This window comes from Tenrec ecaudatus, chromosome 18, assembly GCF_050624435.1.
Source record: "Tenrec ecaudatus isolate mTenEca1 chromosome 18, mTenEca1.hap1, whole genome shotgun sequence".
Classification (NCBI taxonomy): Eukaryota; Metazoa; Chordata; class Mammalia; order Afrosoricida; family Tenrecidae; genus Tenrec; species Tenrec ecaudatus.
The window spans coordinates 58594042-58620831 of NC_134547.1; the positions used below are offsets into that span (position 1 = coordinate 58594042).

The 26790-nt window shown below is 61.8% G+C and overlaps 3 protein-coding genes across 4 annotated transcripts; all 3 read right to left on the bottom strand.

Annotated features, from left to right (window-relative positions):
* Positions 1-63: 63 nt before the first annotated feature.
* On the bottom strand, positions 64-2369 carry PSMB10 (proteasome 20S subunit beta 10). The gene is made up of 8 exons (XM_075538088.1): positions 2156-2369; positions 1823-1910; positions 1626-1723; positions 1377-1517; positions 1026-1141; positions 854-912; positions 337-488; positions 64-231 (listed from the first exon to the last, which is right to left on the bottom strand). The coding sequence occupies exons 1-8, from the start codon at positions 2209-2211 to the stop codon at positions 120-122; spliced, it is 822 nt and encodes a 273-aa protein (XP_075394203.1). The 5' UTR covers positions 2212-2369; the 3' UTR covers positions 64-119.
* A 1033-nt stretch (positions 2370-3402) lies between these two features.
* LCAT (lecithin-cholesterol acyltransferase) lies at positions 3403-6400 on the bottom strand. Its single transcript, XM_075538083.1, has 6 exons — positions 6162-6400; positions 5424-5580; positions 5227-5342; positions 5049-5144; positions 4744-4968; positions 3403-3994 (listed from the first exon to the last, which is right to left on the bottom strand). The coding sequence occupies exons 1-6, from the start codon at positions 6391-6393 to the stop codon at positions 3423-3425; spliced, it is 1398 nt and encodes a 465-aa protein (XP_075394198.1). The 5' UTR covers positions 6394-6400; the 3' UTR covers positions 3403-3422.
* A 125-nt stretch (positions 6401-6525) lies between these two features.
* On the bottom strand, positions 6526-26448 carry SLC12A4 (solute carrier family 12 member 4). 2 transcript variants are annotated; one of them, XM_075538080.1, is made up of 24 exons: positions 26291-26448; positions 21712-21803; positions 20260-20391; positions 15436-15582; positions 15284-15338; positions 14740-14870; positions 13321-13562; positions 13024-13238; positions 12400-12564; positions 12201-12299; positions 12031-12088; positions 11516-11690; positions 11032-11150; positions 9889-9987; positions 9547-9666; positions 9221-9325; positions 8844-9012; positions 8460-8655; positions 8174-8343; positions 7930-8061; positions 7740-7847; positions 7412-7599; positions 7159-7292; positions 6526-7047 (listed from the first exon to the last, which is right to left on the bottom strand). In XM_075538080.1, the coding sequence occupies exons 1-24, from the start codon at positions 26394-26396 to the stop codon at positions 6956-6958; spliced, it is 3249 nt and encodes a 1082-aa protein (XP_075394195.1). In that variant the 5' UTR covers positions 26397-26448; the 3' UTR covers positions 6526-6955. The 2 variants fall into 2 exon arrangements, with proteins under 2 accessions (XP_075394195.1, XP_075394197.1); XM_075538082.1 differs by lacking the exon at positions 26291-26448 and adding an exon at positions 24935-24971.
* Positions 26449-26790: the final 342 nt, after the last annotated feature.

Consider the following 26790-nt stretch of genomic DNA (forward strand, 5'->3'; position numbering starts at 1 on the left):
AGGGACACCCTGGTCTCAGAGCCCCGCTGGCTACCTGCCACCCTCTCCCCAAGAACGACAGCCTTCTGTCTGGGTGCTTGCATTGTCTGGTTTTATTCCTTCTGGGCTCAAGCTCCACTTCACTCCACCTCCATGGTCTGCACAGTTTCCTCCAGCAGCTCCAGGGTCAGCGGCTTCACCATCTGGCTCAGGACAGGTGTGGTCCCAGGGGCAAAGTGGTACCGTTCTCCCCTGTGTGGGGGTGGGGGTAAGCTCTCAACATGGACCCATTATGATCTCTCCTTGTCAGCTGCCTGGCTTCCCTGCTCCCCCAGCCCAATCTTCCCATGCTCCCACCTCTTTATGGGCTCTGTGGGTGAACTCAGTGTCCTCAGCAGCTTGGCACCAGTCCCAGTGATCACACAGGCATCCACGCTGCCCCCGGAACCCAAGTCCCCCAGGATCCCTGCGGTGATGGCCTCCACCAGCAGCCCCCGGGCATCCTCCAGCTGTAATGAATATGAAGGGCAAAAACGTTTCTGAGTTGTCTACACACTGCTCCACTACGTCCAGCCTGTCCTCGCTCAACCTGTTCAACCTGCCTTGGTCCTTAGCCACCTCTTTCAATAGTTTAAATTACCTACTTCCCACTCCAAACAAAACCCGCCCTCCAGACCAGGATGGGATCCTTCACGTCACCCAAACGGGCCTGCCCAGGTGCTGGAGCCGGTCGGTAGTCTGTCCAGGCCATACTACCGCTCCCACGTTCCGTTCACGGCTCAAAAGTAACCACCTTCCCACTGGGCCAGGGTCGTGTGTTCCCCAGGTGCACTTCCCACCAGTGAGTACTCCGTGGGGAATCGGAGTCGCTCACCGTCATGTTGGGCTGGAACCGGTCCTCCAGCATCGCCATGGCCGCGTCCTGGCCGGAGCCTGCAAGGCAGAAGAGGTATCGGGTTAGCCCTAGCCCTCTGCACGGGGAAGCGTGCAAACGTGAGACCAGGTAGCAGGGGTGAGGAAAGCGGGGGAGAGACGGAAGCGCTCACCCAGGGCTGCGAAAGGCAGGCGACTGTAGGAGCCATGGGGGTGCACGCTGTACAGCTGAGGTCCTTTCACGTCTACACCACCCACGATCAAAGATGCACCCACGTGACCGCGGTACCTGGCGGGCCAAGTAGGCGTCGTCATCGGAGTGCGTGAAAGCACAGGCCCCGCCCTCGTTCGGTTCGAGTCCCGCCCCTTCCCGTAGTCCGGCCCCCTCTGACATAGCTTCTTCCTGTTGATTATCTTAGGCCAGCCCCTTCCGGTGCTCCCGCATAGACCCGCTCAACCCACGCCCTTAGCCCCGCCTTCCCCGAGGCACCTCCCCCGGATCGCCTTAGCCCCGCCCTCAGCACCGGAAGAGAGTCTGGCGAAGCATTCGGGTGACCGTGGCCACACGGGGCTCGCGGCCCGTGGTCAGCGCGTGTAGCTCCATATTGGACGACGCCATCCGCGTGGTCATCTCGGTGTCTGCGGCTACTCCAGCCCCACAGCAGCTGAGGGCGAAGGGAGCACGGTGTGGGCGGGGCTGGGATTTGCAAGGGCGGGGCTTGGAGGCGAGGGGGCGGTTCTTGCGTGGGGGACGGGGCTTGAAGGGGCCTCACTAGATTTTAGGGGCGATGAAATGAATCTTCTCGCAGTTCTTGTCTGCCACAACCGAGTCGTTAGTGGCCCGTGTGTCCGCGCCCAGGATGACCCCATCCTAGGAAGGTTGAAGGGCCGCAGGATCAGTGCCTGCCCACGTCCCCGGGCCGCCCTTCTGGGCTCGCCCCAGCCCTCCCTCCCTCCCTCCCTCCCTCACCCGGAAAACGAGGCCTGCGATGGTAGTCCCAGTCTTGCGGGCATTAGGAGCCCGGAGCTCCGGAAGGACGCGTTCCAAGGATGTGTTTCTGGAAAGGGAAGCGGTACCTCGGGTTTTAGTTCTTCCGGGATCTTTCAGCCCCGACCTTCCAAAGCCCCCCACCCCATTCTGGGCTCCCTATCTTCCTAGGTGAGCCCGGGAAGTGGAGGCACCCGCACTACATGCCACGGCCACCGCTACTGGGACCCCCCCCCAGCCCCCCACCACCCAACGAAGCTCTTATCGAGGGAATGGCGGAACGGGATTCCCCCCCACCCCCGGGCGCGCACACACCTCTGGCAGTTTTCGAAGGAGAAGCCCCCCTGGGGCGCCAACTCTCCTTTCAGCATCTCAGGGCACGCTAGGAGGCCCACGGGAAAGGCCTTGGTAGGGCAGAAGAGCTCGGCGAGCGAGCCAGCTAGCAGCAGTGGGAGAGAGACCGACTTGGGGCGCCACGTTTGATGCTTCCTGCTTTCGCTTTCGCCTTTATTCAGAGGCGGTTGGACCTTTCGCTTTCACCTTCATCTGGAGCTAGGCAGCTGGGGATAGGGATGCCCCTGCTCTGAGTTCTCTGAGCAAACCACTGCCTGGCGGCCACTGTCCAATTAAACCTATCTATGTTCAGCTCCTCCTCCCCAATGTGCTTCCTGAGGTCTGTCTACCTTAATGACTAACCTATTCCTTAATTCCTAAACCCTGGAACCGGAGCCCCAGACCATTGGCTAGGACTTTCTGCTTTGTTCAGGGGCTCAGGATGGCACCCTGCTCTGCTGGTCTTACCCCCCTCCCCCTGCTGGTGTCTTATCCTTTGTCACCTCTATTCAGTTCCTGCATTACCTTTGTTGCCTGCCTCCTCCTTGGGACCTCAGTCCTGAGGCTTAACCAGAGCCACACTGGACATCAGTCCTCCTATCTGGAGGGGCCCACATCGTTACCCAGCTAGTGACCTGGAAGCCTGCAGGGGTTCCCGGTTGCCAAGCTTTGTCACCTTCCCTCTGAGAAGAAGCCCATATATGTCCACCGTGCCTCAAACTGTGAGCATGCTCTCCCCTGGGTACTGCCCTGGCCACCCCTCCCATGGCACAAACCCTGGGGTAGCTGAACTCTGCTCTCGGATCAAGCCCTGGTCTTTCACTCTTACTGCCCAGGTGTGCTCCTTACAGCACTTGGCTGCATTTAGCAAACCGACCTGACTGATGGCTGTCATAACCCCCACCCCACCTCAGACAGATTCAGACCAGAGCAGGTGTTCAAAAGGTCTGGTGGAGGTGGGTCCTTGCCTGCCCTCTGGGTGCTACGAGAGCCAGCTAGGATTGTCCCCTGTACCCTTGACTCCATGTCCCCCATTGCTGAGCTGTGCCAGGCCTGGTACAGAGGGGCACAGGAGGAGCTGCCCAAAGAACTCCCCTTCAGAGTGGGAGGCTGGGGAGGCACCCCAGGGAGCCTGATTCAACCCATTTTAAGAGAACCCAGCTTGCCCTGGGCTGGTGTGTGGGCTCTGGTGCCTCCACCCCCATAACCCACAACGCACATCTCTCAGCTTAAAGCAGTAAAGGAGAGTTTATTCCAGGGGCAGGGGCCCCGGGCTGGCTGCCAGGGGTGCGGGGATGCCACTGCGGTAGGCTCCCTGCAGGATGGCATTGATGTACTCCAGCGTCTCATTGCTGAAGACCAAGTTGAGGTGCTGTGTCCCGTGCAGGGGCAGCAGGTGCACAGGCTGTGGCTGAAGGCCCTTCCAGCGGGCACAGAGCTCGGTGCTCCGGGTAGCCACCGTGTTGTCCCCGTCCTCGTAGAGTACAGACACGGGATCCGAGAAGGGGAAGCCGTGGTCGTAGATGTAGGTTTGGGGGGTGGGCAGGCCCTTGCCGTACAGGCAGTAGACTTCCACGCCAGGCGCTGGGAACTCTCCCAGGTCACTTGTCTGCAGCCACATGTCCCAGCCTGCCTTGAAGCGTATGTCCGCAAAGAAGCGCTGGTAGTCCCGGCTGGTATAGTTGAAGGCGGGTGTGGAGATGAATATGTGGTCCTCCGGCCAGGCCATGCTCGAAGGTAACATCCAGGGGAAGGTGATCGTCATACGCTGTTCCTCCTTCAGCTTGATGCTGGACATAATTGGAATGCCCTGGTTGTCACCTGTGGATGTAGACCCCCAGGTGGGCAAGGAGCCAGGCAGCCACCCCCACAGCTCTGGCTCGGCTGGGTGCAGGACCCTGAAACTGCCCAGTGCAGACACTGGCTCAGAGTCACAGACCTGAATAGCCCAGTACTCAGTAGGTGCTCAGTGTGTGCTGACTAAATGAGGCGTCCTGATGGCCCTTCTGTAGGGCTGCCGAACGCAGGGGTGTCCTCAGAGTGGGGGGAGGGAATGGCAGAGGGATGCCACTGGCTCTTATTCCTCAGGCGAAGGTCAGCTGGGCTCGGGGCTTATCCAGGAAAGAGGAAAGGAGACCCTCTTTGGCATTTCCTGGCAAGGTGATCTGATAACAGTGTCCGCCCTGTGCGTGTCTGGGGGGCTGTGCACATTGGGAAGCAGTGACACGTCAGTACTGGCTCCCTGGTGCCACTCCTCAGGGGAGGGCAGAAGGAACTCCTAGGGTCTGGCCCATAGTAGGGCACGTCCCTGGGCAAGGGGTTCTTGACAGCAGAAGACAATAGGAATCTGGGTGAGCTGGGCAGACCTAGCTTAGGGCCGCAGGGAACAAGCCTCAGGTCCTGGTGTCACTTCCTCTGGGTTTACTGCCCTTTGTCAGCCTTGTCTCTCTGGCAGGAGCCATCCTGGTGGTCCCGGTCGGGTTCAGCGCTCTGCGGGCCTGAGGGAAGGGCCCCAGGGCAGGCGGTGCCAGGCACGCACCGGCCCCTCGCCTGTAGCAGGGGCACCTCACCTGTAGCCAGGACCAGCAAAGACTTGATGGAGCCACCCCAAGGTGCTCCGAGAGAGATGAAGCCATCGATGAACTGGTCCTTCCAGGCCTGAGGCTGCTGCAACAGGAAGTGGAGCAGGTGCAGGGAGCCGAGACTATGCCCAATGAGGAAGATCGGCTTCCCGTAGGTGGTGTGCATCTCCTCCACCAGCCCAGCCAGCTTCCGGTAGTACTCTCCCTGTTGGCCTGAAAGGGGCGGGGGGAGTGGTCAGGGCCACCAGGGTCCAGGGCTGCAGGAGCCCACCTGAGCCCATCACAACACTCACTGGGATCCAGCCGCCAGTCATAGGGGGCAGCCCGCACCGTCTCATCGCGCACGTAGCCGTTGTTGACCAGGTTCTGCACCAACGTGTGCATGTAACCTGTGGGGGCAGCAGCGGCACTGGGGACTCAGGCTTGAACTCTGGCACCTGGCACCGCTGCCCTTGCCCCTGAGACACATACCTGCCAGCTTGTTTTTATCTATGTACTCCACGGAGTAGGTCTTGCCAAAGCCAGGGACACGGATCTGCACACCGGGAGCATTGGACACCTGCCCAGAACTGCGGTTGTAGACCACCCTGGGGACAGCGGGTCCATCAGCAGGCCGGCGGCCCAGGTTAGGGCCCAGGGACTGCTGGGCTGGAGGGGTCAGCACACACCTGGTGTTGTCAATCCAGCAGTCGACCCCCAGGGGCAGGAACATGTTGAGGTTCAGCCAGATGGTGAAGAAGTCCTCCGTCTTGCGGTAGCACATCCAGTTCACCACGTCCGGCTTGTCCAGCTTGGCTTCTAGCTGGTTCCCCATGCAGCCGGGCACTGTGGGCACCGGCCCTCACTCGGGTACCCCAGAACCCACATGGCCCCGCCTTGTCCCTCCCCCAGACCCACACCCACACCATGGTCTCTCAGCCCTCAGCCCCTCAGGATCCCGGTCCTAGTCTCTGGTTACCCCAGCCCCCACCTACCCACCCCGTGGCCCGTAGCCTGGGCTCCCCTGAAGCACAGAGGGTGCCGGGGCCACGGCCAGTGACCCCTGCCTCCGCAGAGCAAACAGCCAGCCTGGCTCTTCACTGCCAAAGTCCAAGGTGAGAATGTGGGGGTCAATAGGGTGGGGCTCTCCAGCCCGGGACTGGGCACCTTGGCTCAGATGGGGTGGGGGCCTTAGAGGGAGTGGGGGCCAGGCCTAGGGTCCCGTGTACCACCCCTGATCAGGCCCTCTAACCGGTGCCCCTCCCAGCCCCTGGGACTGAAGACTCAGGAAGAGGGGCAGGATGGTGGGCGAGGGGGCACGTTCTCTGCAGGACAAGCCTTTGGCCCTCAGAACCCAGAGATGCGAGCTGGGCTAAGGCAGGAGTGGGGCGGGCAGGGTGTGCCCCTAGGGGCTGGTGGGGGCTTACCGAGGATGATGGGCCGTGTGTGGTTACTGAGCTCTGCTCTGGGCGTGGTGTGCGGGGGGAAGAGCACATTGAGGAGCCAAAAGGGGGCGGCAGGCGGGAGCAGCAGCCCCAGCAGCAGCCCCCACTGCCACGGGGAGCCAGGCGGCCCCATCCCAGCCCCAGCGCCTCTGTCCAGGCCAAAGCCGACCTGGGCCTCCTTATCTGGTGAGTGGTGGGAGGGCCCAGGGCCCATGGGAAGGGCAGTCTGGCCAATGGGGGCAGCCAGAGCTGGCCGGAAAGGGGCACGGTCTCCTCCGGGAAGCGGGCTTTGGGCCTGAGTTCAGTCAGCCTCCCTCCTTTGGCGCCAGGGGAAACAGCCAGGGCGGCAGGAGGCCCAGAAGAACACAATGTTTTATTGAAAAAGTCAGGCCTTGGCTTGGCTGGCTCCCCTGGGCTTGGTGGGGGGTACCCTGCCCACTGCAGCCTGAGCTAGGCCTGCCTGCAGGCGGGCAGGGCCGGACCCTTCCCACTGCCCCAACCCCTCTTCTGTTGGTGACATCAATAAATACGCAATAAATACTACTCCTGGGCCAGGCGCCCCCAATCTGCGTCCGCCTCTTCAGTCCCTGCAGCCGGGGCAGGACCTCTGGTGCGGGTTGAGGAAGGCCCCCACCTCTCTGGCTCCCAGACACGCTTGGCTCCCTGGCCACCGCCAAGTCCAGGCCCAACTCCAAGGAGACCCAGCAAGCAAGCTGGACCGGGCAGTGCGCGTGGGCAGGTGCAGGGGGAGGCTCTCTCTCTGGGGTGTGCTGGGATCAGGAGTAGATGGTGATGACTTCTCGGCCCCCACCCCGAACCAGCAGCACCCGCTCCAGGCCCTCAGTCAGCACTTCCAGGAACTCCATGTCTGTGGGCACCAGTCAAGGAGGCAGCACAGGGACCAGGGGCTTGCTCCCACCCATGGCAAGGGGGCAGCGGGGGACAGGCACTCCCAGGAGATATGCCCACAAAGGGATACAGTTCTCGTCCCCCTCGCTGTTCTTGGGTGGGCCGGGCATGTTCAGCAGGACTAGGCGGGCGTCGTGGGAGCGTGTCACAATGACTTCATTGAGTTTGACGGCCGTGTGCATACGCCGCACATTGGATTGGTCTCTGCAGGCCATGCAAAGGATTGGGGATCTAAGTCAGCCCTGTCCCTGCGGACGACCTGCCCTCCGAGCTGATCTGTCCCCAGCCGCCTCCACCCCAGACCCTGCGGCGTCCGCACTCACGGCTTCAGGTGCACCAGCTCCCGGAAGTTGTTGGGGACGTGACTGGGGTCCCGGGGCTCAGCCACCATGTACTTGTCCCGGGTCCACGTCATCTGGATCTTGTCGGCTGCGGCTGCAGACTCGTCCTCCTCGTCCGAGTACAGACTCTCCAGTCGTAGGATCGAGTGACGGTCCTTGACCAACTGGGCCTGGGGGCGACCAGAGGAGGGAGGAGAGGGAGCCGGCTGACCAGGACCTGGCGCTGGCTTCGGTGGGGCTGCAGGCGTCCTTCTGTCCTGGTGCCCCATTGAGCCCTCCCGCTTGCTCAGCCTGTGTCCAGGCCACTGACCTCTCGCTCCCGCTCGGTCTTGGTCAGCCGCATCTGCCGCAGCATCTGGGAGCGCTGCTCCATCATCAGGGTGCGCTCGTACGTGTACGCGGAGATGTCACTGTCGTGCTGCCGGGGGAGGGAGCGAGCCAGGAGGCCGTTACATGAGGGTGGGCCGTGAGGGGCGGGGCAGGGCGGGAAGGCAGCTCACCATCTCCACCACCTCCACCTCGGCCTCCAGACGCAGGTGGTACAGGAAGACAGCGAGGTCCTTCTTCATCTGGATGCTGTTGTCGTCCATCTGCGCCACGGTGAAGATGCGCATCCGGCATTTCCTCCACACCTGGCGTGGGCGGCTCACTCGCTCAGCCCCGCCCTGAGGGCTGGCGCTGCCCGGGCCCCCCACCCGTGCACCCGTCCTCAGGCAAGCACCCACGCCCCCCACCCCACCCCACCTTGTGCTGGCGCAGCAGGAAGGGCAGCAGCATGAGCATGCCGCCGTCGTGCACGATCCACCACACGTCGATGTGGCCCTCCAGGTAGCGCTCGGGGTTGCTGGGGTAGAAGGCGATGTTCTTGGGCACCAGCAGGGCCAGGTGGGCAGCTGTGGTGCAGCGCACCGTGTCTGGGGGGAGGGGGAAGAGAGGGGCCTGCTCACTGCCAGCCTCGGGGCCTCGGCCACCGCTTCCAGCCCTCCGCTCGTCCCTCCTGACCCAGCCCAGGCCCTGGCTGCGGGCGCACCGATGAAGGTCTTCCAGGCGCGAGGGTCCTCGCTCTGCCGCCAGCCATAGGGCCAGCCCAGCACCACCGAGTTGTGCCTCATGCCGCCCAGGCCGCTGGACTGGATCAGGTGCGCCAGCCCCTCGCGCACCTTGCTGGCCACCACCACCTGGCAGAAGCCCTTCACCTTTTCAATTGCCATCATGTTCTTGATTGTCTGCGGAGGGGCACAGCAGGGTCAGAAGGCAGGGCCACCAGGCCCCTGGGGTACAGAGCTAGGGGTGGGTGGAAGAGACACGGGGTCGGGGGTGGGGTGGGGTCAGGCTGCATTTCCAAAATGGCACAGCTGGGCCCACCTTGTTCCAGCTCTCAGCTGCACCAGTTGCCCACCCCTGCTGCGGGCACCTGCTCAGCCGCCTGGGCCTCGCCGTAGCTCTCCAAGAAGCTGCCCTGGATGACGGAGCCCACAATGGTCAGGCCCTTGCCGGCCTTCAGCTGGGAGGCGAAGGTGAGGAGCCGTGGGTACTTCACGTGCAGGTCCTCGTCCAGCTTCAGCAGCACCAGCAGCTGGGGCCTGGGCGGGCAGTGGGCAGGCAGGGAACAGCCTGAGGCCAGGCCAGAGGCCTCCAGGAATCCGCCACCTCTCCCTCCTGGGGCGTGTCACACAGGTGGATCCAAGGGAGGGGCGCCAGCAGGTCTAGATGGGGAGTGGGAGCTGGGAAGGGGGAGCCAGCATGTTTTTGACGCCCCTCCTCTCCAGGAACCCCTGGAGGTGAACTCACCGCCAGTTCTTGGTGTGCGGAGGCCCCTCCTCCAGCCGTAGCAGGGCGTAGCGGGCGGCACTCAGGGACAGGCCTCGGATCCCGTCTCCCCACTCCTTCTCAGCCCTGCATATGCCACAAGCTGGTGAGCCCCTGGGCACACCAGGCCTTCCCATCTATGCACACGTGAGATGGAAGGGCCCAGGCTCGGAGTGTCAGCCCCCCAGTGGCTAGGGAACAATGGCTCAGCCTCCCACCACATGTCTCCCCCACCCCCCACTCCTGCCATCAAAGCCATGACCCTGTGGGGAGAGGAGAGGAGAGGCCAGAGGCGGCGCCTTGCTCACCCTTGGTACTCGATGTACTTGTAGATCATGCCTGCGATGAGCATGGCCACCAGGGCGTAGTACCAGGAGGAGACAAACATCAGGGCCAGGCAGAGGCTCATGCCCAGGAAGGACAGCGCCCTGGGCAGGAAGCAGGAGGGCAGAATCAGGGCAGGCCTCTAGAGTCCAGGTGGGAGCCTGCCCCATGTCACCCCAAGCTGGGTGAGGGAAGTGGGGCAAGTCCCACAAGCCCCTTCACCAGTTTGCAGCAACAGCAAACCCTATCCAGAAGGGGCCCCTTGGCCCCCACCCCTCCACCCGTCTTCCATGCCGGCAGACCTGGGGCGAGCAGCCAGGGCTCACCAATGGTAATACTTGAACCGGGGCCGCCAGTTGGGGGTCCGCAGGAGCGTCTGCACAGCACAGGCCAGGTTGACAAAAAGGTAACACATCAAGAAGAACCTGCAGCCAGGGGGGAGGGGGTGGGCGGTGTTGGAAGGAGGCTGCTGCCTTCCCTGCCCCTCTGGGCACCGGGCAGTGGCACAGCTGTGCCTGCCTGGGCTCAGGCTCCCAGCCCTCACTGGGTGATAAGCCACCACGGGGAAGGTAGCCTTGGCTCCAGTGCTCACAGAGAGAAGGTGGGGGTACGGGGGGCATGTAGGGGGTACAATGTATGAGGGCACAGGGGCATGGCTAGCCACTGGATGCGAGGAGGGGCAGGCGGTGGGCAGGAGTGGTGACAGGGCCATGTCTAGGTTGTGGTAGACCTGCTGGAGAGGGGCTGCAGTGGGTGTGGGCATCTGGGCACGGGAGCTTCCCGGGGAGACCGACAAGGAGCCCCTGGGGGCTGAGACTGGGGACTGGGAGCACCCTCCCGCCTCTCCTGAGGAGCTGGAATGACCCACTGGGCTGAGAAAGCCGGTTTCTCCATAGAGGGCACCTGGGGGCATGGCTCAGCCCCAGGGGGCAGGGGCGCTGTCAGGTGTCCAGCTGGGTGGGAGTAGGTGGCAGAGGTGTTGTGGGATGGGACAGGGCTGGCTCCTGCCAGCAAGCCCTGGGCATTAGAGAAGAGCCCCGTCTGCAGTGGAGGCATTTGGGCAAGCTGGTGTGGGAGTGGGTCCTTACAGGAGAGGTGCACCCAGCCACCAAGCCAGATGTGCCTCAGGGACCCGCCACATCCCCTAGGACAGCGTTGGACTCAGATGGCCAGCTCACTCCAGAACTCCCAAAACAAAGGACTTTGGGGAAAGCGAGGGCAGCGAGTGGTTGCACCGTCAAGGCCCCAAGGACAGCAGAGGTCTGCCAGCCACCTGCTCTTGTTGTGGGGGTGGGGGCTGTGTAAGCTCAGGCTCAGACTTGACTGACGGGACAAGCTGAGCACTGCCAGGCAAACCTCTCGCCCCCATCCCCAGTCTGGCACGTGTCCCGCTGTCCTCTCCAACGGACAGGCGCCCTCCCCCCCTCCCCCCCCGAGAAGGTGGGTGGCCTTCCCCGGGCCCCGCTCACATGGAGAGAATGGGGGCCACCATGTCCAGGGAGGCGATGAGGATGCCAAGCTCAGCGATGAGGGCCGTCAGGAGGAGCGCCCACGTTGGCTCGCCGTTGGCCTTGCTGTGGCCAAACACCTGCGCGCACGGCCCCCTGGGGTCAGCCGGACAGCAGCTGCCCCCATTGCCCATCCCACGGCATGGGTCGCCAGCCCTAGGTCCCTCCTCCCCGCTAGGGCACAGGCCTCTCTCATTCCTGTAGGTGGCACAGGCTTCCCGGCCCGTGTCGTGTCTCTAGGTCTCTGATGGAGATGAGCCTCAGAAGGGCCATGAGGATTCGGAGTCCAAACAGGTTGGCAGCCCCCATTAGGACCAGGGCCGCTCTCAGCTCTTGCCCCTGGAGGGCTGCCCGGCTCTGGCGGGCCCCTGATGTACTCGGGTCCTCTCCCACCCAGCCAGTGTGTGGGGCTGGATGCTCTGGGCTGTGGGTGTGGCGGGCTCACCCGGAGGAAGGGGATGATGTTGTCCTTGGCGATGGCTTGCAGCAGGCGGGGTGCCCCGGTGAGGCTCTGCAGGCCAGCACCACAGGTTGAGAAGAAGGAGCCGATGACAATAACCCAGGGTGAAGGCCAGGCCAATGTGCCCACCACCAGGTTCCTCCTGACACCGTCGCCATACCTGCAGGAGCCAGGCTCAGGCCACGCAGTACAAGGAGCCCCCCCACTCCAGGGCGAGGGATGCGGGCAGTGGGGGAATGGACTGTGGTGGGCGGAGCTCTGGACCCTCAGCCTATCATCAGGCCCCTAGCCTGTTCACCCCAGCCCTGACTTTGCCCCAGTCCTGCAGCCTCACCATCCCCATGGGTTGGGGGCAAAGTCCTGGTGTGTCCCACCTGGTGGGACAAACTCCATCCAGCAGCCTGAGGCCACCTAAGTGGGACTGCGTGTGTGTGCGCCTGTGCGTGCGCGTGCATGCGTGCGAGTGAGAACTCAGGGAGGAAGGGCCCCAGCTCACTCACTTGTCCCGGAGAACCACCCCCTCGATGCAGGCGCCAAACAGAACCACACTGCTGACGTCTGCAGCTGCGTTAAGGAAAGCCAGGCCCCACCTGCTGCCTGCCCTTCTGCCCCAGCCAGCCCAGCCGGGACGCCTAATCCCCAGGAGGGCCAGGGTCACGGCAAAGGATACACACGAGGGAGGTTGTGATGATGGCCAGGATGGTCCCCACTGGAATAGACTTCTGGGCGTCGCGGAGGTCCCCGGAGCGGTTTGAGCCCGCCATGATACCTCCAAACATCAGATGAGGCTCCCTCAGCCATGCACCTCCCAACCCCCTCCCTCACCTACCCCCCACGCCTGTTACAGGGGGGAGGGGGGAGGGGCTCACCTGTCACTGAGGGGAAGAAGATGCCGACCAGCACAGTGAAGGACGTGGCGATGTCGGCCACCACGTACAGGGGCAGGCTCTCCTTCAGGCCCGGGGCGTCCGTGGAGGGCAGCCCGGGCTTTGACACCACTTCACCCTTCTCCAAGTACGCGCTCCACAGGTTTTCTGGGTGGGGGGAGCCGTGTCACCGCCCGGCCTGCTGCCCTGGGCTCCAGGACGCGGCTTACTCGGCCCAGTGGCAACCGAGCCAGCCATGGGCTGCTGCCCTGGCCTCAGAGGAGGGACTGTCCAGACACAAGTCTGGTAGGCAGAGGTGGCCGAACCACCAGCAGCCAGGGCCTGGCCACTGCCTGCCCCCTGGACAGAGGCCCTTTATGGCTTATGTGGGAACATTCCCAGGAAGCATCAGGGGGCCAGGAGCTGGCAAGGGGCTGCCGCAGGCCTGGAGCACAGGCTCTCCTGACACGCCCCAAACCACCACCCAGGCTGCCAAGAGCCAGGCCTAGAGGACCCTGCTGGGTTGGGAAGGCAGCCAGACCAGCGCTCCCCCATCCCCTCCCCCCACTGCACAAGGCCGGCTCTGTACTCCCTCCGGCTCAGCAGGGGGCTGGGGACAGGCCGCACCTCGGAGAACACTGGTGCCTGCACCGAGGATGCCAGGGATCTCAGTGACATTGTTGAGCAGGAAGTAGGGGTCGCAGGCGTCCGTGGTCAAGTTGGGGCCGTGGCAGAAGAGGCTGGACAGCTGACTGGCCACTGTCTCGTTGTTCACAATGGCCGTCTTGGCGCAGACGTCAAACTGGTCCCGGGACAGGGTCCTGTTGCCCAGCATGCACACTCTGGGGAGCAGAGGAGCTGACTGGTACCTGCCCGGCTTAGGGCTCACCCTGCGGGCTGGGAGGAGCAGCCGGAGCCACTTACGGAAACTCGGGAGGGTCAAAGATCGACTTGATGCCCCCCGCGTAGATGGAGAGGATGGAGATGATCACACAGGCCAGGAAGAGGGAGGCGAACTTGTTCACGTACTTGACACCCACAAACACCACCAGGGTCATGAGGGTCAGAAAGAGGGTCCCGTACACGCGCATGTTGTTCAGCGTGGTGCCGGGCATGTCATGGGCGCCTGCCGGGTGGAAGATGGCAGCAGGCGGGGCGATGTAGGTCTGGAATGGGAAGGTGGGCAGAGAGGAGGTGATTTTCCCGCCTCGAGCGGGGGCAGGGCTGCCCATCTTGGGTTCTTTTTGTTTTTGTAATCATTTTATTGGGGGCTCGTACAACTCATCACAATACATAATATACATATAAACACTTGCTCTCCCTGCCACTGAGTTGGATCTGCCTCTGCAAGGTTCGTTAATGCAGACAAGAGGGATCTGGGTGTTTCCAAGGCTGCAGGTCTTTAAGGGAGCAGCCCGCCTGGTCTCTCTCCCCGGCCTGGCTGCTGCTGCGGCTCTCAGCAGCCTGACGCACAACCCACTCTGTCACCAGTCCTGAAAGGCTGTGTCTGTCTGTGACAGGTGCAGAAAGGCCTGCCCAGAGAGCAGGGACTGGAGGCAAGGAGGACCGAGAGCCCCGCTGATGGGTTCTGAGTTGGTGTCTAGGCTCTAAACCTGGCTACGGGGATAGCTGACGGCTTTGGGGCCACACCAAAGCCACTGATCCCTACACGTCACCTGTCGAAGCGTTATCTCAACAAGGCGGCTTTTGAAAATCCCGGAAGAGCTCCCGATAGGCAGGGCTGGCACAGCCTGAGCAACAGAACCATGCAAGGATTGGGTTCTCACCGGAGAGTGAGTGAGCAAGTGAATGGGAGGGGGGACAAGGCTTCCTTTATAAAAGAATTATAAATGCTAACTAGAAGGAATGTGTGAAAGGGAAAACATAGTAACGCACCCCCCCCCCCCACACACACACTTTTCTGCTGGTCGGACCGGGCAGCTGAGCCAGAGAGCCAGCAGGGAAGGATGAGGGAAGTGGAGGCTCAGCTGCTGCTCACCCCAACGCGACAAGCCCTGGGACAGAGCCCTGGGGGCCAGCGAGCAGGAGGCGCCCCGAGGGACTGCCTGGGGATTCCCATCTGCTGGTCTCCAGCTGGACTCGGGCTCTGCTCCTGGGTCTCCCTTTGGCATGTTTGTCCTCAGCCCACGTGCTCTCTCTAGGTCACAGAGCACCTGCCAGGTGGCCGTGAAGACCCAGGGCTAAGGGACAGTGGCCAGGTGGGACGTGGTGTGGGGGCCTGCCTGGAGCCAAGAGCCTTCTCCCTGGAGGCTACCTCCCACGTCCTGCCCTTCCCTCCCCCCTCCCCTGTGTCAGAGGCTGGGCTGGCTGTGGTGCACTCACCAGCAGGATCTCAATGGCCCCCAGGATGTACATGGCTGCTGCGAACGTCGTTCCCAGGTAGAAGCACAGGCCCACGGCACCCCCGAACTCTGGCCCCAGCGAGCGGGAGATCATGAAGTAGGAGCCCCCAGCTGCAGCAGAGAGAGAGAGAGAGAGAGAGACTCTTCTTTCCCCAGGCTTCCCCATGCTAAGTCCTCACAAGGGGTTGGGACCATCTACTGGGCCGGGCGGGCCTCAGTGACCGCAGTGGCTGGGTGGCCACCGTCCTCCAGTTCCAGCCACTGCCAGGGCCACACCTTGGTGAGTCTGACTCCCCCGGGCCAGAGTGGGGCTGTGAACGGTGCTAATTTTGTCCACAGGGCCTGGCACCAGCTAAGTAAACAGTCAACCCTCCTGCTCCGAGTCTGGGCTCAGATCAGAGTCTAACACCCCTGGAAGTTACGAACCGGCCAGAGACCTGCGGGAGTGCAGTGGGGCGGGGTGGGGTGGGATGGGGGTGGAGGGGGCCCTGTCCTCCCACTAGGCCAGGGCAGGGCTCACCCACCTGGTACCACACCGTTGGTGGCGATGGCGCTCATGGAGATAGCCGTCAGCAAGGTCTGTGGGGGGCAGGCGAGCAGCTCAGTGGGGGCTCTGGGGCAGGCCTGGCCGGTGTCCCCACCCCGCCCCAGCCTCCCGGCAGCCCCAGAGACTCACGCAGCAGCAGCAGATGAACACGATGAGGAGCGACTGGAGCACCCCGGCCGTGCCCACCATCCAAGTGAGCCGCAGGAAGAGGATGACCCCAAAGATGTTCTGCAGGCAGGGCAGGTACACCCCCATGAGGGTGCCCATGCTGGGCGCCTGTGTGGACGGGGGGGGGCACACTGAGCACCAGAGGGGCTGCCCCCACCGGAGGCTTTCTGCCCTAGGACACAGGGTGCAGAGGGCACCCCTGGGGAGCTAGGGGCCAGCTCAAATCCTGTGCTGGCTTTCACCTGTAAGGCTGGTTCGGGACTAAGGAAGTATAAAACCGGCTCTTTGCAGAGTCCTCCATGTGAGCTTTTAAACTTCAGGTATGGCTCCGCCCTCTGGACCTGTCCTTTTTTTTGGGGGGGTGGGGGTGCTGTCTTTTAAAAAAATTAGTTAATCTTTTTGTTGTTGTTTTTCCTTTTTAAAGTGATTTTATTGGGGTGCATACAGCTCTTATCGCAATCCATGCATCCACCCATTGTGTCAAGCACATTTGTACATTTGTTACCATCATTTTTAAAACATTTGCTTTCTACTTGGTATCAGCTCCTAATTTTTCCCCTCCCTCTCTCCCTCTCTCATGAACCCTTGATAATTTATAAAGTATTATTATTTTCATATCTTACACTGACCGCTGTCTTCCTTTACCCACTTTTCTGTTATTCGTCCCTGAGGGGGGGGAGGTTTATACATCGATCATTGTGATCAGTTCCCATTCTCTCCCCACACGTCACCTCCTGGTATCGCTACTCCCATTACTGTTACTGAGGGGTTTATCTGCCCTAGATTCCCTATGTTGAGAGCTCTTATCTGTACCAGTGTACATGCTCTGGTCTAGCCAGATTTGTAAGGTAGAATTGGGGTCATGATAGTGGGGGGTGGGTGGGGGAGCATTAAAGAACTAGAGGAATGTTGTGTGTTTTGGTGGTGCTACACTATACTCTGTCTAGCTCGTCTCTTCCCTGTGACCCTTCTGTGAGGGGATGTCCAATTGTCTACAGATGGGCTTTGGGTCCCCCCTCCGCCCCCCACCCCACCTCATTCCCATCAATGTAGGGTCTTCTGATTGGACCTGTCTTTTTTAAACTATGGGAAAGAGGGGTCTGATCATCTCAGATGCCCCCTTCTCATCCAGCAGGCCCTGAGTCACCTGACCCAGAGTCCCAAAAGTCATCCCAGGCCCGACCTCTCTCCAGTACAGAAGTCATGGCTCTCTGTCTCGCCTGGCGCCCACGCCTCCCAGTCTGGCCCTGTGCAACCCTGCCATCGGCCAGCCTCATGCCATCCGTGTAACTGGGGCCCCTGGGTGGCACCCGCCCCATTGGCCTGCTGACCCCTCCACCATCCAGCTCACTCTGCTGGAGCAGAGGTCTCTGAAAGCCAAGACTGACCTCCCTTCCCTGCCGCAAGCCTGCTACTTCACTTTTCATAAGTCATTTTATGGGGGGCTCTTACAGCTCTTAGCACCATCCACACATCCATCTTTATCGATCACACTTGTACGTATATTACCATCATCCTTTCCAAACATTTTCTTTCTGCTTGAGCTCTTGGCATAAGCTCCTCTTTGTTTGCCTCCCTCCCACCCTGGTGACTCCCTGATAAATGATAAATTGTTATTCTCATATCTTACGCTGTCTGCAGGCCTTCTACTTCATCCTGTAGCCTAGTGTGTGGTCCTGCCTCCAAGGCTTGGCCCCCAGACCTAGCCCATCACCTCTCAGCTTAGCCGTAGCTGGACCCCTTGCCTCCCAAAATATCCTGGGCTCCCTAGCCTCCTGTACTTGGCATGTCCCAGCTCCTGCCCTCCCCAGCAGACTCCTTGTTGGGGAAAGCCTGCCACACCTGTGGAGCAGGTGAGAAAGGGGCCACGCGGGATTTCCTGTAAGCTGAGCGCCAACCCAAAAAAGACCAAACTTGGAGGAAACTGAAGGATTTCTCCAAGTTGTTGCCCCCAAACATGCCAAACCCAGCTTCTTGCGAATGACTGTACACTTGGAGGTCATCAGGAGCAGAGCAGGGGTATTCTCCCTAAGGGTTATCAGCCATCCAGAGCGATCAGACACCACTGTTTGTCCCACAAGTAGGACCCACTCCCTTCTGATAAGGAGAGTAGTGGAGTGTTTCCCTGAAGGAGAGCTAAGGGAGGTCAAGTCCACTCAAGGGTGACCAAGATTAGGCCACCTCATGAATCTAGGGTCTGTCCATCTTGTCACATGTATGCCTCTAGGTCCTCCCCTTCCTATCATGTGTACACCCCTAGCTCATCCCCTTCCTGTTACACCTATGCCCACTGTGCCTACGGTACTGCCCCTTCCTGTGACGTGCGGTTAGTTACCTGCAATCACGCCCCCCCCCAAAAAAAAAGTAGATATAACCCTTGGTTAGCAATAAACGGGTGCTCAAGCATCCTGCCGGGTCCCTGTCCCACCTCACCTCAGCCATGCTATGCGTGGACCTGGCTGGTAAGATCATGGCCATCCAGGAGGTGAGCATGCTACTATGAAATGTGTCTGACTCCATTATTCCAATCTCTCTCCTATCTCTCATGCTCTGGATGACTTTAATATAATATTTATATATCTCAACCATACAATTGTGCTTACTGAACCTGTGATTAATGGGGGGGGGGCTGGGGTGTGTGGCATCCCTTCCGACCACACAAACTCATTGCCAAGGAGTCAGTGCTGACTCAAGGCAGCCCCGCTCTGCGTCCATTTCTGAGACGAGCTGTCGACGGAGTAGAAAGCCAAGTCTTCCTCCCCTGGAGCCACTGGTGGTTTTGAACTGCTGACCCTGTGGATCACAGCCTCCAGGAAGCCACAAATAGGGCAGGGTAGAAGTCAGCCAGAGGGGCCGGGAGAGCAGCTGGGCGCAGGGGCAGGAATGCTGCCGGAATGCCTTGGCCCCCCTGAGCTCCCATGTCGCAGCCCAGGAGTCTAACAGCTTCCACAAGGGGTCCCAACAGAGCTGAGCAAGAGCTATGTCCTCACAGGCACTCATGCGAAGGATCCAGGCCTGGGGTGGGACGTAAGCGGAGCCCCCCAGCTGTCTGGCACAGTGTGAGGGACAAGCCTATCTCATCTGGACTCGGGCTGAGCCTGTCTAGTGGTGGCAAGGGACCCCAGCTCCACCCGAGCCCAGGCGGAGTCACTTCTGGAAAAGGGCCATATGGGAAAAGGGCCAGGCCGGAAATGGCTTCTGCCTCCCCAAATAACCACGGGCCAACTCAGAAGGTGCAGCTCCAGGCCACAGCGACTTTGGGGCTCAGCATGGTCTGAGTGGAGACCCGCCCTTCCTGCTCCCAGCCGTCCCTCTCTGAAGCCCTGCCCAGACCCTTGGGGGTGAGGCCACACCCCAGCTTCCTAGAGACACCTGGTGGCCTCATTCAGGCCTCTCCTTGCGTCACAGAAAAGCCCCCTCCTCCCACCCTCCCGGGGAGCCCTGGGGTGAAGGGGGGTCCTCAGTGGGCTGTGAACAGCAAGGTCAGTGGTGTGAAAGCGCCAGATGCCCGAGACAGAAGGACAAGGCTTTCCACATGGGAGGAGCTGCCATTCCGGATGCCCACGGGGGCCGCCCTACCCTGGGGTAGGACCAGGAGCCATGGGGTCTCCAGGAGCCAGAATGGGCTCAATAGCAGCCCCAGAGAGCTGACTCCCAGCATCCTCGGGGCTCCCCATGAGACCAGGGCCTCCAGCTCTCCACCTAGCTCAGGCCTCCTCCCACCTCTCCTACTGACCTCTGCACTGGCAGCCAGCGGTCTCCGGAACTCACCTCGGAGTCCTGCCACCAACTGTGAGCAAGACTCAGGCAATGAGAGGCAAAAGCAGGGCCTTGAGGCACTCGGAGGGAGGGGGCCCCCACGGGAGGGCTGGATGGAACTGACAGCAACTCTCCTGGAACGTGGCACCAAAAACCCAAGCAGCCGGATGGGAGGAGGGTCCATGGACCACCAGGACCGGGCCCTGGCTGCCCGCTCTGCAAAGCCTGAGTCGGGCTGCATTTGCGCCTCCCTCCTCGGCCTGCCCCACAGGCCCCAAATCTCAGGAGCAGAGCTGCAGTGGGGGGCCTGATCTCTCTCCAGAGACCCCCTTCTGCCGTGCTGACTCCCGACAAGGGCACCGTGGCAAGTGTTTCCCAAATGTCAGCAGGGCCCCCAGCCTTCCACCAAACACCCTGGGAAACGTCCTCCAGCTAACAGGGACGCTGAGCCCTGTCACCCAGAGGAGCGGAGTGATGTCACTACGCCAGTCTTTCTGAAGAAAGAGGAAGGCTGCAGGGCCCGAGGCCTGGATGGGCCCCAAGGACCAGGTCACGTTCCCGTCACACACACACACACACACACACACACACACGCGCGCGCATGTCAAAGGACTCAGCCAGGGCCATCCTGGGTCCACGCAGCGTCGCATGCTCTGCACCACCAGGCTCCTTATCCACCCCAAAGAAGCGCGGGTGCTGGGGCTCCCAGCAACTGCATAAGCCCAGCTCCCCGTCACCCCCGGTGAGCTCTTAGCCTCCCCGGACCTCAGTTTCCCCATCCATAAACTGGGGGAAGAGCACCTGCCCGGTGGGCGTGGCTGTGAGGATGGCCCAGGGCCCCACTGCAGAGCCTGGCCTGGCACACAGCGAGTGGCTGAGCCAAAGGCAGCTGCCAACGCCACTGTCAGTGCCAAGGGTCACCCTGGTCTCCTGACCCTAGGAGCGCTTGAACCTCGGGGGTGGGAGTGCCCTCTCCATGGTTAGCACACCGGCAGGCACCCACTGCCCATCCCCGGGGCAGCTCACCTTGGCCGCTCTCCGGTGGGCACCCTCCCCGCTCTCAGCCTCCTCATGCTCCTTGGCGCCCTGCGTGAGGTTGGTGTAGCTGACGAGCTTGCCCAGGAGAGATGACACCTTGGGCCGGATGTCCAGCTCTTCCTGTGAACAGAACCGCAGGGCTGGTTAGCACTAGGCCAGCTCTGTGCCAGACGACCCAGGTGTGCCAAGCCCCGAGGCAGGTCTGGGCCCGATCCCAGCTCTTGCCTGGGGAAGCCCAGGCCAGGAGACCAAGCTGGTGCAGGAGCCACACCCCAGCACGTGGTGCTCAAAGGCCCGGCCCATGGGCTGCTTTGCTGGCCTCACCTTGGCTGTAATCACTGCAACCTGTTTGTGAAAACTATCTGCCCCAGGGGAGCGTGGGCAGGGCCGGGCCAGGCGTGGCTGGCACACTTCATCCTTGGGACCTGCCAGCTTGCTCTGCCGGCCGCCTCTTGGCGATGCCTGGGCCGCCAGGCGCATCTCTGCATGTAGCATGCCCCTCAGAAAGGCCCACCCCAGTCACCCCGAGGTGACTGACGAAGTCAAAAGGGGGTCTGCTCAAAGCCCTGTCTCCCTGGATGGTCTCCCCCCCCACCCCCAATCCCTGTAAGAAACTCAGCCCAGGCACCTTCGTGGGATGCTGGCTCCCCAGCCCACCCTCGGGTGGGGCCAGGTCAAGGCCTTTACAACCAAAGCCTGCTGCTTTGCCCAGAGCCGAGGCTCAGCAAGCTCCAGCCCGGAGGCCATTTCCCTCTCCCCTGGCCTCTCCAGCCACGTGCCTCGACCTGCCTCAACCGTACTGTCCTTTCTCTGTCAGTGCCACTGTCCCCACACGCGAGGCGAAGGTGCGGGTCTTGTAAAGCTCGTGGAGGTTGAGTAACCTAGGGGGCATCCTTAGAGGTGGCTGGACGTGCAGGTCAGAGGTCAAGGGCCGAAATCATGACCTCTGAGCTTCCGCTGGAAAAGGACCAAGATTAAGGTTGTCTTTCCCAAGAAGGGTCCACTGAGAAAGAGGGAGCTGACCCAGTGGGAAGGGATAGGCCTCTGTGGATAGGGTGGGGGTGGGGAAGCAAGGCTAGGAGCTGAAAGGACAATGGAGCCCACGGAAGGAAGGACGTGGAACCTGGAGCTGTCGGGGCCATGGGGGGATGCCCAGGGCGGGGAGAAAATCATGTGCTGAGGGGTGCAGAGAAGGCAGGGCCGACGGTTACTAGAGGCGGCACGGTTGGTGAGCGGTCTCTGGGTAAGCAGTTGAGGTTCAACAGGCCTCTGAAACCACAGTCTGGCTGGCAAGCCAGCAAGGCCGACAGGGGAGACGGGAGGAGGCACAATCCCCTGCCTTCCAGTCGGCCTGCCGGCTAAGCTCAAGGTGGGTCCTGACAGGCCACTGCCTGTCAACCTGCCTGCCGTGCCTGGGGCCCAGACTGGCTCTGCGGCTACCTCAAACAGGGCCAGGTTCCCGTCATAGTCACTTCCTCTGCCCGCCTCCGAGGGGCGCAGGAAAGGGCTGCTCTCCCTGTGGTTGCCCTGACCTGCGGAGAGAGCAAGACAGAGAATCCCCGTCAATGGTGGTCTCCCAAGTCCCTAACCCGGGTCCTTTCCCAGCGAACCAGCCTCCAAAACGTCATCATGGGCCCGGATGACCTGGCTGGTCCTTTCTTCATTCTCGGAGGCCCAGAGGGAACAGTGGAGTGACCCGTGATCCCCCAAACCCAGTACCATCCGTCCCTCCAGAAGAGCACCAGGTGTGAAGACCAAACCCACCAGCCATACCAGCACTGGGATGCTCCACGCCGAGGGGCGGGGCCTGCAGGAGGGTGTGGCCCAGAGAGGGTCCACCCTCTCTCAGGGTTCCCAGCAGGCCCCCTTACCCTCCCCTGACACAGCAGGTGTGGGATACCCAACATGCAGGGGGCCAGCCGCTCTGAGTTCGCAGTGCTGCCCCAGGGATGCCATCCTGATAAACTAAACCGCACAGAGCACCTTCCGCCGCCGTGGCCCGCAGGTCACCCGCTAGCTGTCCCACCATGCACAGTGCAAATAGCCTGGGGCAAACCGGAAACTGCGACACAGCACGCCATCTGCGGTGTTCCAGGACGGCCCGGATTGTGCGCAGCCCAAGGAGTGGCCTTGGGCTTCGGGTAGGAGTGCTAACATCCACGTCCACATCCGTGAGACCGGCAGGACCAGGCCTTGTCCACCTAGTCACCTCCTCCCAGCATCAGGCCGGTGAGAAGCCTTCCATAAAGGGGCCTGTCCCTCCTCTGCTCACACGTGTTTGTATTTTCTAGCCACCCATAGCCCCTGTAGGTGTAACACACGATTTGCACTGCAAACCATCCCAACACACACACGCACGGGCAGTTCAAACCCACCAGCCAACCTACAGGAGAGTGAGGCTTTCTGTCCCAGTCCCATTGCACAGGCTGGGAAACCCACAGGGGCACCTCAGTTCAGCCTCCAGAGTCCCCATGAGCCGTGGGTTCGCTGGGAGCATTCACAATTGCCCGTTTTCCAAATGCTGGCCCGTGTCAGTCTTGGTAGGTAAAAGACCCACCTTTCCACCGGGAAGGCCTAACACCCTAAGTATTCATTTTTTGGGGGAGACTCTCCCCTGTGCCCCCCACTTCCAAGCCTGTCCGTAGCAGCTGTGGCACCAGCTCGGGGTCTCACGGCAAATGGGCAGCAGACGGTTTTCAGACTGGCAGCGAGGTTGACCGGACTTAATGCCGGTGAAAAAGTCAGCACCAGCCCGACTGGTGGGGGGACTGGGCCATGCGCTTGTCCAGCCTGATTCTGAGAGCTCCCAGCAAGCGTTTCTCTGTCGGTTGGTCATCCTTCACCTGATCCTCATGGGCACAGGCGGCAGTGCTTGAGACGTCCTCCTCTATTTGATACATCCTCTGCTACGGGGACGATGACACCTGCCCTCTGCGAGCCACCAGCCACTCTGTTTTTAAATTTTCAGTCACCCCAGAAAACTGACAGGCAGGTAAGGGTGCCCACCACAATTGGCAAGGCCTAACTTCCCCAAGGCAAAACCAGCAATTCCTACGCATAGCACACTAGAGGGGTACATGTCTCATCCAGGAACCCGGAGTAGCAGCTAAGTCCTATGTTTGCTAACTGCATGTCGGGCCGTGCCAATGGAACAGCTCAAAGGGCGCTAGAGGGCAAGTCACGAGGAGAGGCCACCAAACTGCCATCAAGCGGACTGGTGGAAGGGCCTCCAAGTTCTTCAGACACTAACCACGTCCCGGTGTTTGGGCAGAGCCACAGAATCTGAAAGCTCAGCGGCAGCACTGCCCCTCCCGTCGACGGCCCTCTGTAAGAAGCCTCTGGAAATTACCCTGGAGTTTTGGTGAACAACAACAACAACAAAAAGATGTCTTTCCAGAAGAAGTCAGATATTCCATTTAGTCAGAAATGGCAGCTCTAGACTCCACATCATTCTCTTTTTGCCTTGGCTGCCAGGAGTCTCGCAGGTGAATGAATCACCATCTGTCTCATCTCAGAGTCCTTGCCCACTCCCTGTGTGTGGCTTCTGCACTTTTCTGGCAGTTACAGTTCTTTGGGGGGAGGCCCTCTGGTTGCAGGAAGACTTTGGCGGGGGGGGGGGGGCGGGGAGGCAGTAAGTAGGAGGCATATTTATAAACCATTCCAAGTGCGTGCACTGCAGTCTGCCCCAGCATTGGGCGCTTGTCTCTGAGGAGTACATCCTGTCCAGGGCTGAATATCCAGCAACAGAGGGAAATGCTAGCAGCTGGTCCTCAAGACCCAGCCAGTCTTTGTCCCTTCAGCCCTCCCTGCAGGGCAGCTCCAGTTCTTACAGGTGGGTGTCATTTACTCCCTTGTCCCTCAGACAAGGCCTGAGAGGGTGAGAGGCAAAGGTCACTCCGAGATGGAACAGAGCTGGGTTCCAGGGCCATCGGACCCTGGTGGGGACTGGGCTCTGGGCTCCCTGCTTCTCTCTGGTGCCCTCAGAGCATCCATCCACCCTTCTGGAGCAGCACAGCCAGAAATGCAGACAGGGGTGTCTGGGGGCTATCATTCCCAGGCCCTCTCCTGTGGACCCACGGACCCCGCCTGCCCTCTTTGTGCCACCTCAGTTTCTTCTGTGAAATGGATGGCAGCGTCCCTCTTCCCACTGTCCAGATGCGGTAGGAAAGGGACAGGCTGGGGTTGGGCGCTCAGGAGCATTCCATGGGATCTGGGGACCTGGCGGGTCGGGGTGGGGGTTCCCGACCAGTGGCTGGATACTTGCCCTCAGTTACAGGCTCCTCCTTCTGGCTACAGCTATTCCAAAAATCCCTTGGCAGGTCTGGGCACGCCTGCCAGGCCAGAGTTGTTCACATACCACCTGGGACCATCCCCCTAGGGAACCTGAGCCTGGGGGCTGCTTGTGCAGTGCCCCTGCAGGGGTGTTCCCGTTGCAAGTATGAATGTGGCCAGATCATCCTGCTGATCCCCAAGCACAAGCAAGTCACCTGAGGTGTTCCTCCAGCCACACCCCCACCCCACTGTTCACAGGCTGTGCTAGAAGTCCCGGGGCCCCTCTGAGCAGTGGTGCGAACCTGGGGAGATTTAGGAATGAGGCTGGAAGCTCCCGGAGACAGGTCCCAACCCCTTCTCCTTCCCACCATAAAGGATCAGAGCCACTCACCGGGGCGTAAGGTGTCCCCCATCCTACAGCCAAGGTCGGCTAAGGAGGAGTAAGAGGACAAAGGAGGTGGTGAGTGGAGCTGGCCCAGCCTAGAGGAATCAGCCAATGTGGTTCCCGGTCTCTGCAGCCACCCTGTGAGGGGCCAAGGCAGGGCCAGTGCTGCCTGCCCACTGGTGGAGACTGACCCTGGGATGCAGCCCCGCCCCTGGGGAGAGAAGGCCTCCCGGGACTCCTAACAGGGACGGACGTCCCTCTCTGACCACTTGGACAGGGCGAAGGCTAGGTGAGACCCAGACCCACACACACACACACACACACCTGTCAAGCTGGGAGCCCCCAGAATGGATGGGCACTGGCCTGTACCATGTCTAAGTGACCCTTGGTGGTCCCTGCACCTGCCCACAGCAGCCAGGTTCCACACAGGGTCATCACCTACAGCAGGCATGAGCCACCTGTCAAGTGATCTAAACGGGGCCACAGTGCAGCCCAAGAGGTCAAAATCGCCAGCACCTGTTCCCATTCGGGTCAGTCCCAGGTATCAGTCACATCACTGATAACTCAACCGGGCCCTCGTCCTGTGAGCACACACACTGCCAGTACCCAATGTTCCCACTGCAAGACTGAGCCCAGAAGGGCAGCGCCTTGGGGAATTCTGGCGGAGGGAGGATGAGGAAGGGGGCGGACGAGCCCAGCGGCACCACTGGCACGGGCACTGGCACGGGCACTGGCACGGGCACGGCGCGAGCACAGGACTCTCAGGGCCAGGGCTCCGGTTCCCTCCTTCCCACGTGCAAGTCACAGAAGCTGTCCCACGGGGTGGTTAGCGGGTCCACGGAGTTAATTAACTGTCATAAGGGGCGCAGACAAGGCTGGAGTAGCGAGCGCCCAAAGAAGGCCATCCACCCCACACGGTGCCCTCCCCAGCAGTCACCCCAAGACCACACCCTTCGCCCGAACTGGGCCACAGAGCAGGGCGGCCTCCGGAGAGTGGGGGGACCGAGGAGGATGGGACGGATTCCCAGAGAGAGAAGCAGCTGGCGCCCTGCCCTCCGCGGTGCTCGCAGACGGCCCGGGCCGGCGACGCACGGCCACGTCTGCAGCCCCCGCCCGGCTCGGCCGGCGCGCGGGGAGGAGCTGGGGTGCGGAGGGCGGCCCCGCTTAGACGCCGGGGGGCCGGCGGCGAAAACGTGTCTGCGCTTGCGGAGCGGGGGTGGGCGGCGGCGGCGCCGCGGAGGAAAAGTTGGGTCCGCGTCGACGGGTGCCCGGCGTGCGTGCGCGCAAGTGGGTGGGCGGTGGGCGCCGGCTCCGTGTGGCCCGCGCCCCTGGCCGCCCGCGCCCCTCCGGGCGCGCCCTCACCGTCAGAGTCGTCGCGCTCCCCGTAGTCCACCCAGCTGAGCCCCTCGAGGTTGTCGTAGTCCCCGCGCCGCGGCCCGTCCACGGGCACCACGGTGAAGTGAGGCATCGCGCGCCGCCCGGCCGCCGGTCCCGCTGTGCCCGCCGCCCCGCGCCCGCGCCCGCGCCCCGCCCGCGCGCATTCCTCCCCGCTGCGCTCACTTCCTCCGCCCGCCCCCCGGGCCGCCCTCGGGGGCGGGGAGCAGGAGGGGCGCAGGCCGGCTCCTCCCCAAAGGCCCCCCACCCCCGCCTGCCCCCCCCCGGCCGGATGAAGCCCACCCCCCACCCAGCGGGCGCGGCTACAACGAGTGACATTGGGTTGGGGGCTTGCTATTAGCGAGCCTGCCTCCTGGTGGCATTTGTAAAGTGGGAAGACGCTGCCCCACCTCCCGCTGTCCGAGGGCTGGTTCCTTGCGATGGGGTCCCGGGCTCAGGGACACTTCTGGGACCCGAAAGCCAAGGGT

Excerpts from the sequence above, each read along its gene's own strand:
- PSMB10 (XM_075538088.1), bottom strand. The coding sequence starts at position 2,211 with ATGCTGAAAGGAGAGTTGGCGCCCCAGGGGGGCTTCTCCTTCGAAAAC. Across the intron at positions 1,518-1,625 it reads TTCATCGCCCCTAAAATCTA|CTGCTGTGGGGCTGGAGTAG; the intron begins GTGAGGCCCCTT and ends CTTCGCCCTCAG. Across the intron at positions 489-853 it reads GGTTCCAGCCCAACATGACG|CTGGAGGATGCCCGGGGGCT; the intron begins GTGAGCGACTCC and ends TATTCATTACAG.
- LCAT (XM_075538083.1), bottom strand. The coding sequence starts at position 6,393 with ATGGGCCCTGGGCCCTCCCACCACTCACCAGATAAGGAGGCCCAGGTC. Across the intron at positions 5,581-6,161 it reads CACACGGCCCATCATCCTCG|TGCCCGGCTGCATGGGGAAC; the intron begins GTAAGCCCCCAC and ends CGGTGCCCACAG. Across the intron at positions 4,969-5,048 it reads TGACTGGCGGCTGGATCCCA|GCCAACAGGGAGAGTACTAC; the intron begins GTGAGTGTTGTG and ends CGCCCCTTTCAG.
- SLC12A4 (XM_075538080.1), bottom strand. The coding sequence starts at position 26,396 with ATGCCTCACTTCACCGTGGTGCCCGTGGACGGGCCGCGGCGCGGGGAC. Across the intron at positions 20,392-21,711 it reads GGAACCTGGCCCTGTTTGAG|GAAGAGCTGGACATCCGGCC; the intron begins GTAGCCGCAGAG and ends TTCTGTTCACAG. Across the intron at positions 8,656-8,843 it reads AGGCCCAGGCGGCTGAGCAG|ACAATCAAGAACATGATGGC; the intron begins GTGCCCGCAGCA and ends GCCCCTCCGCAG.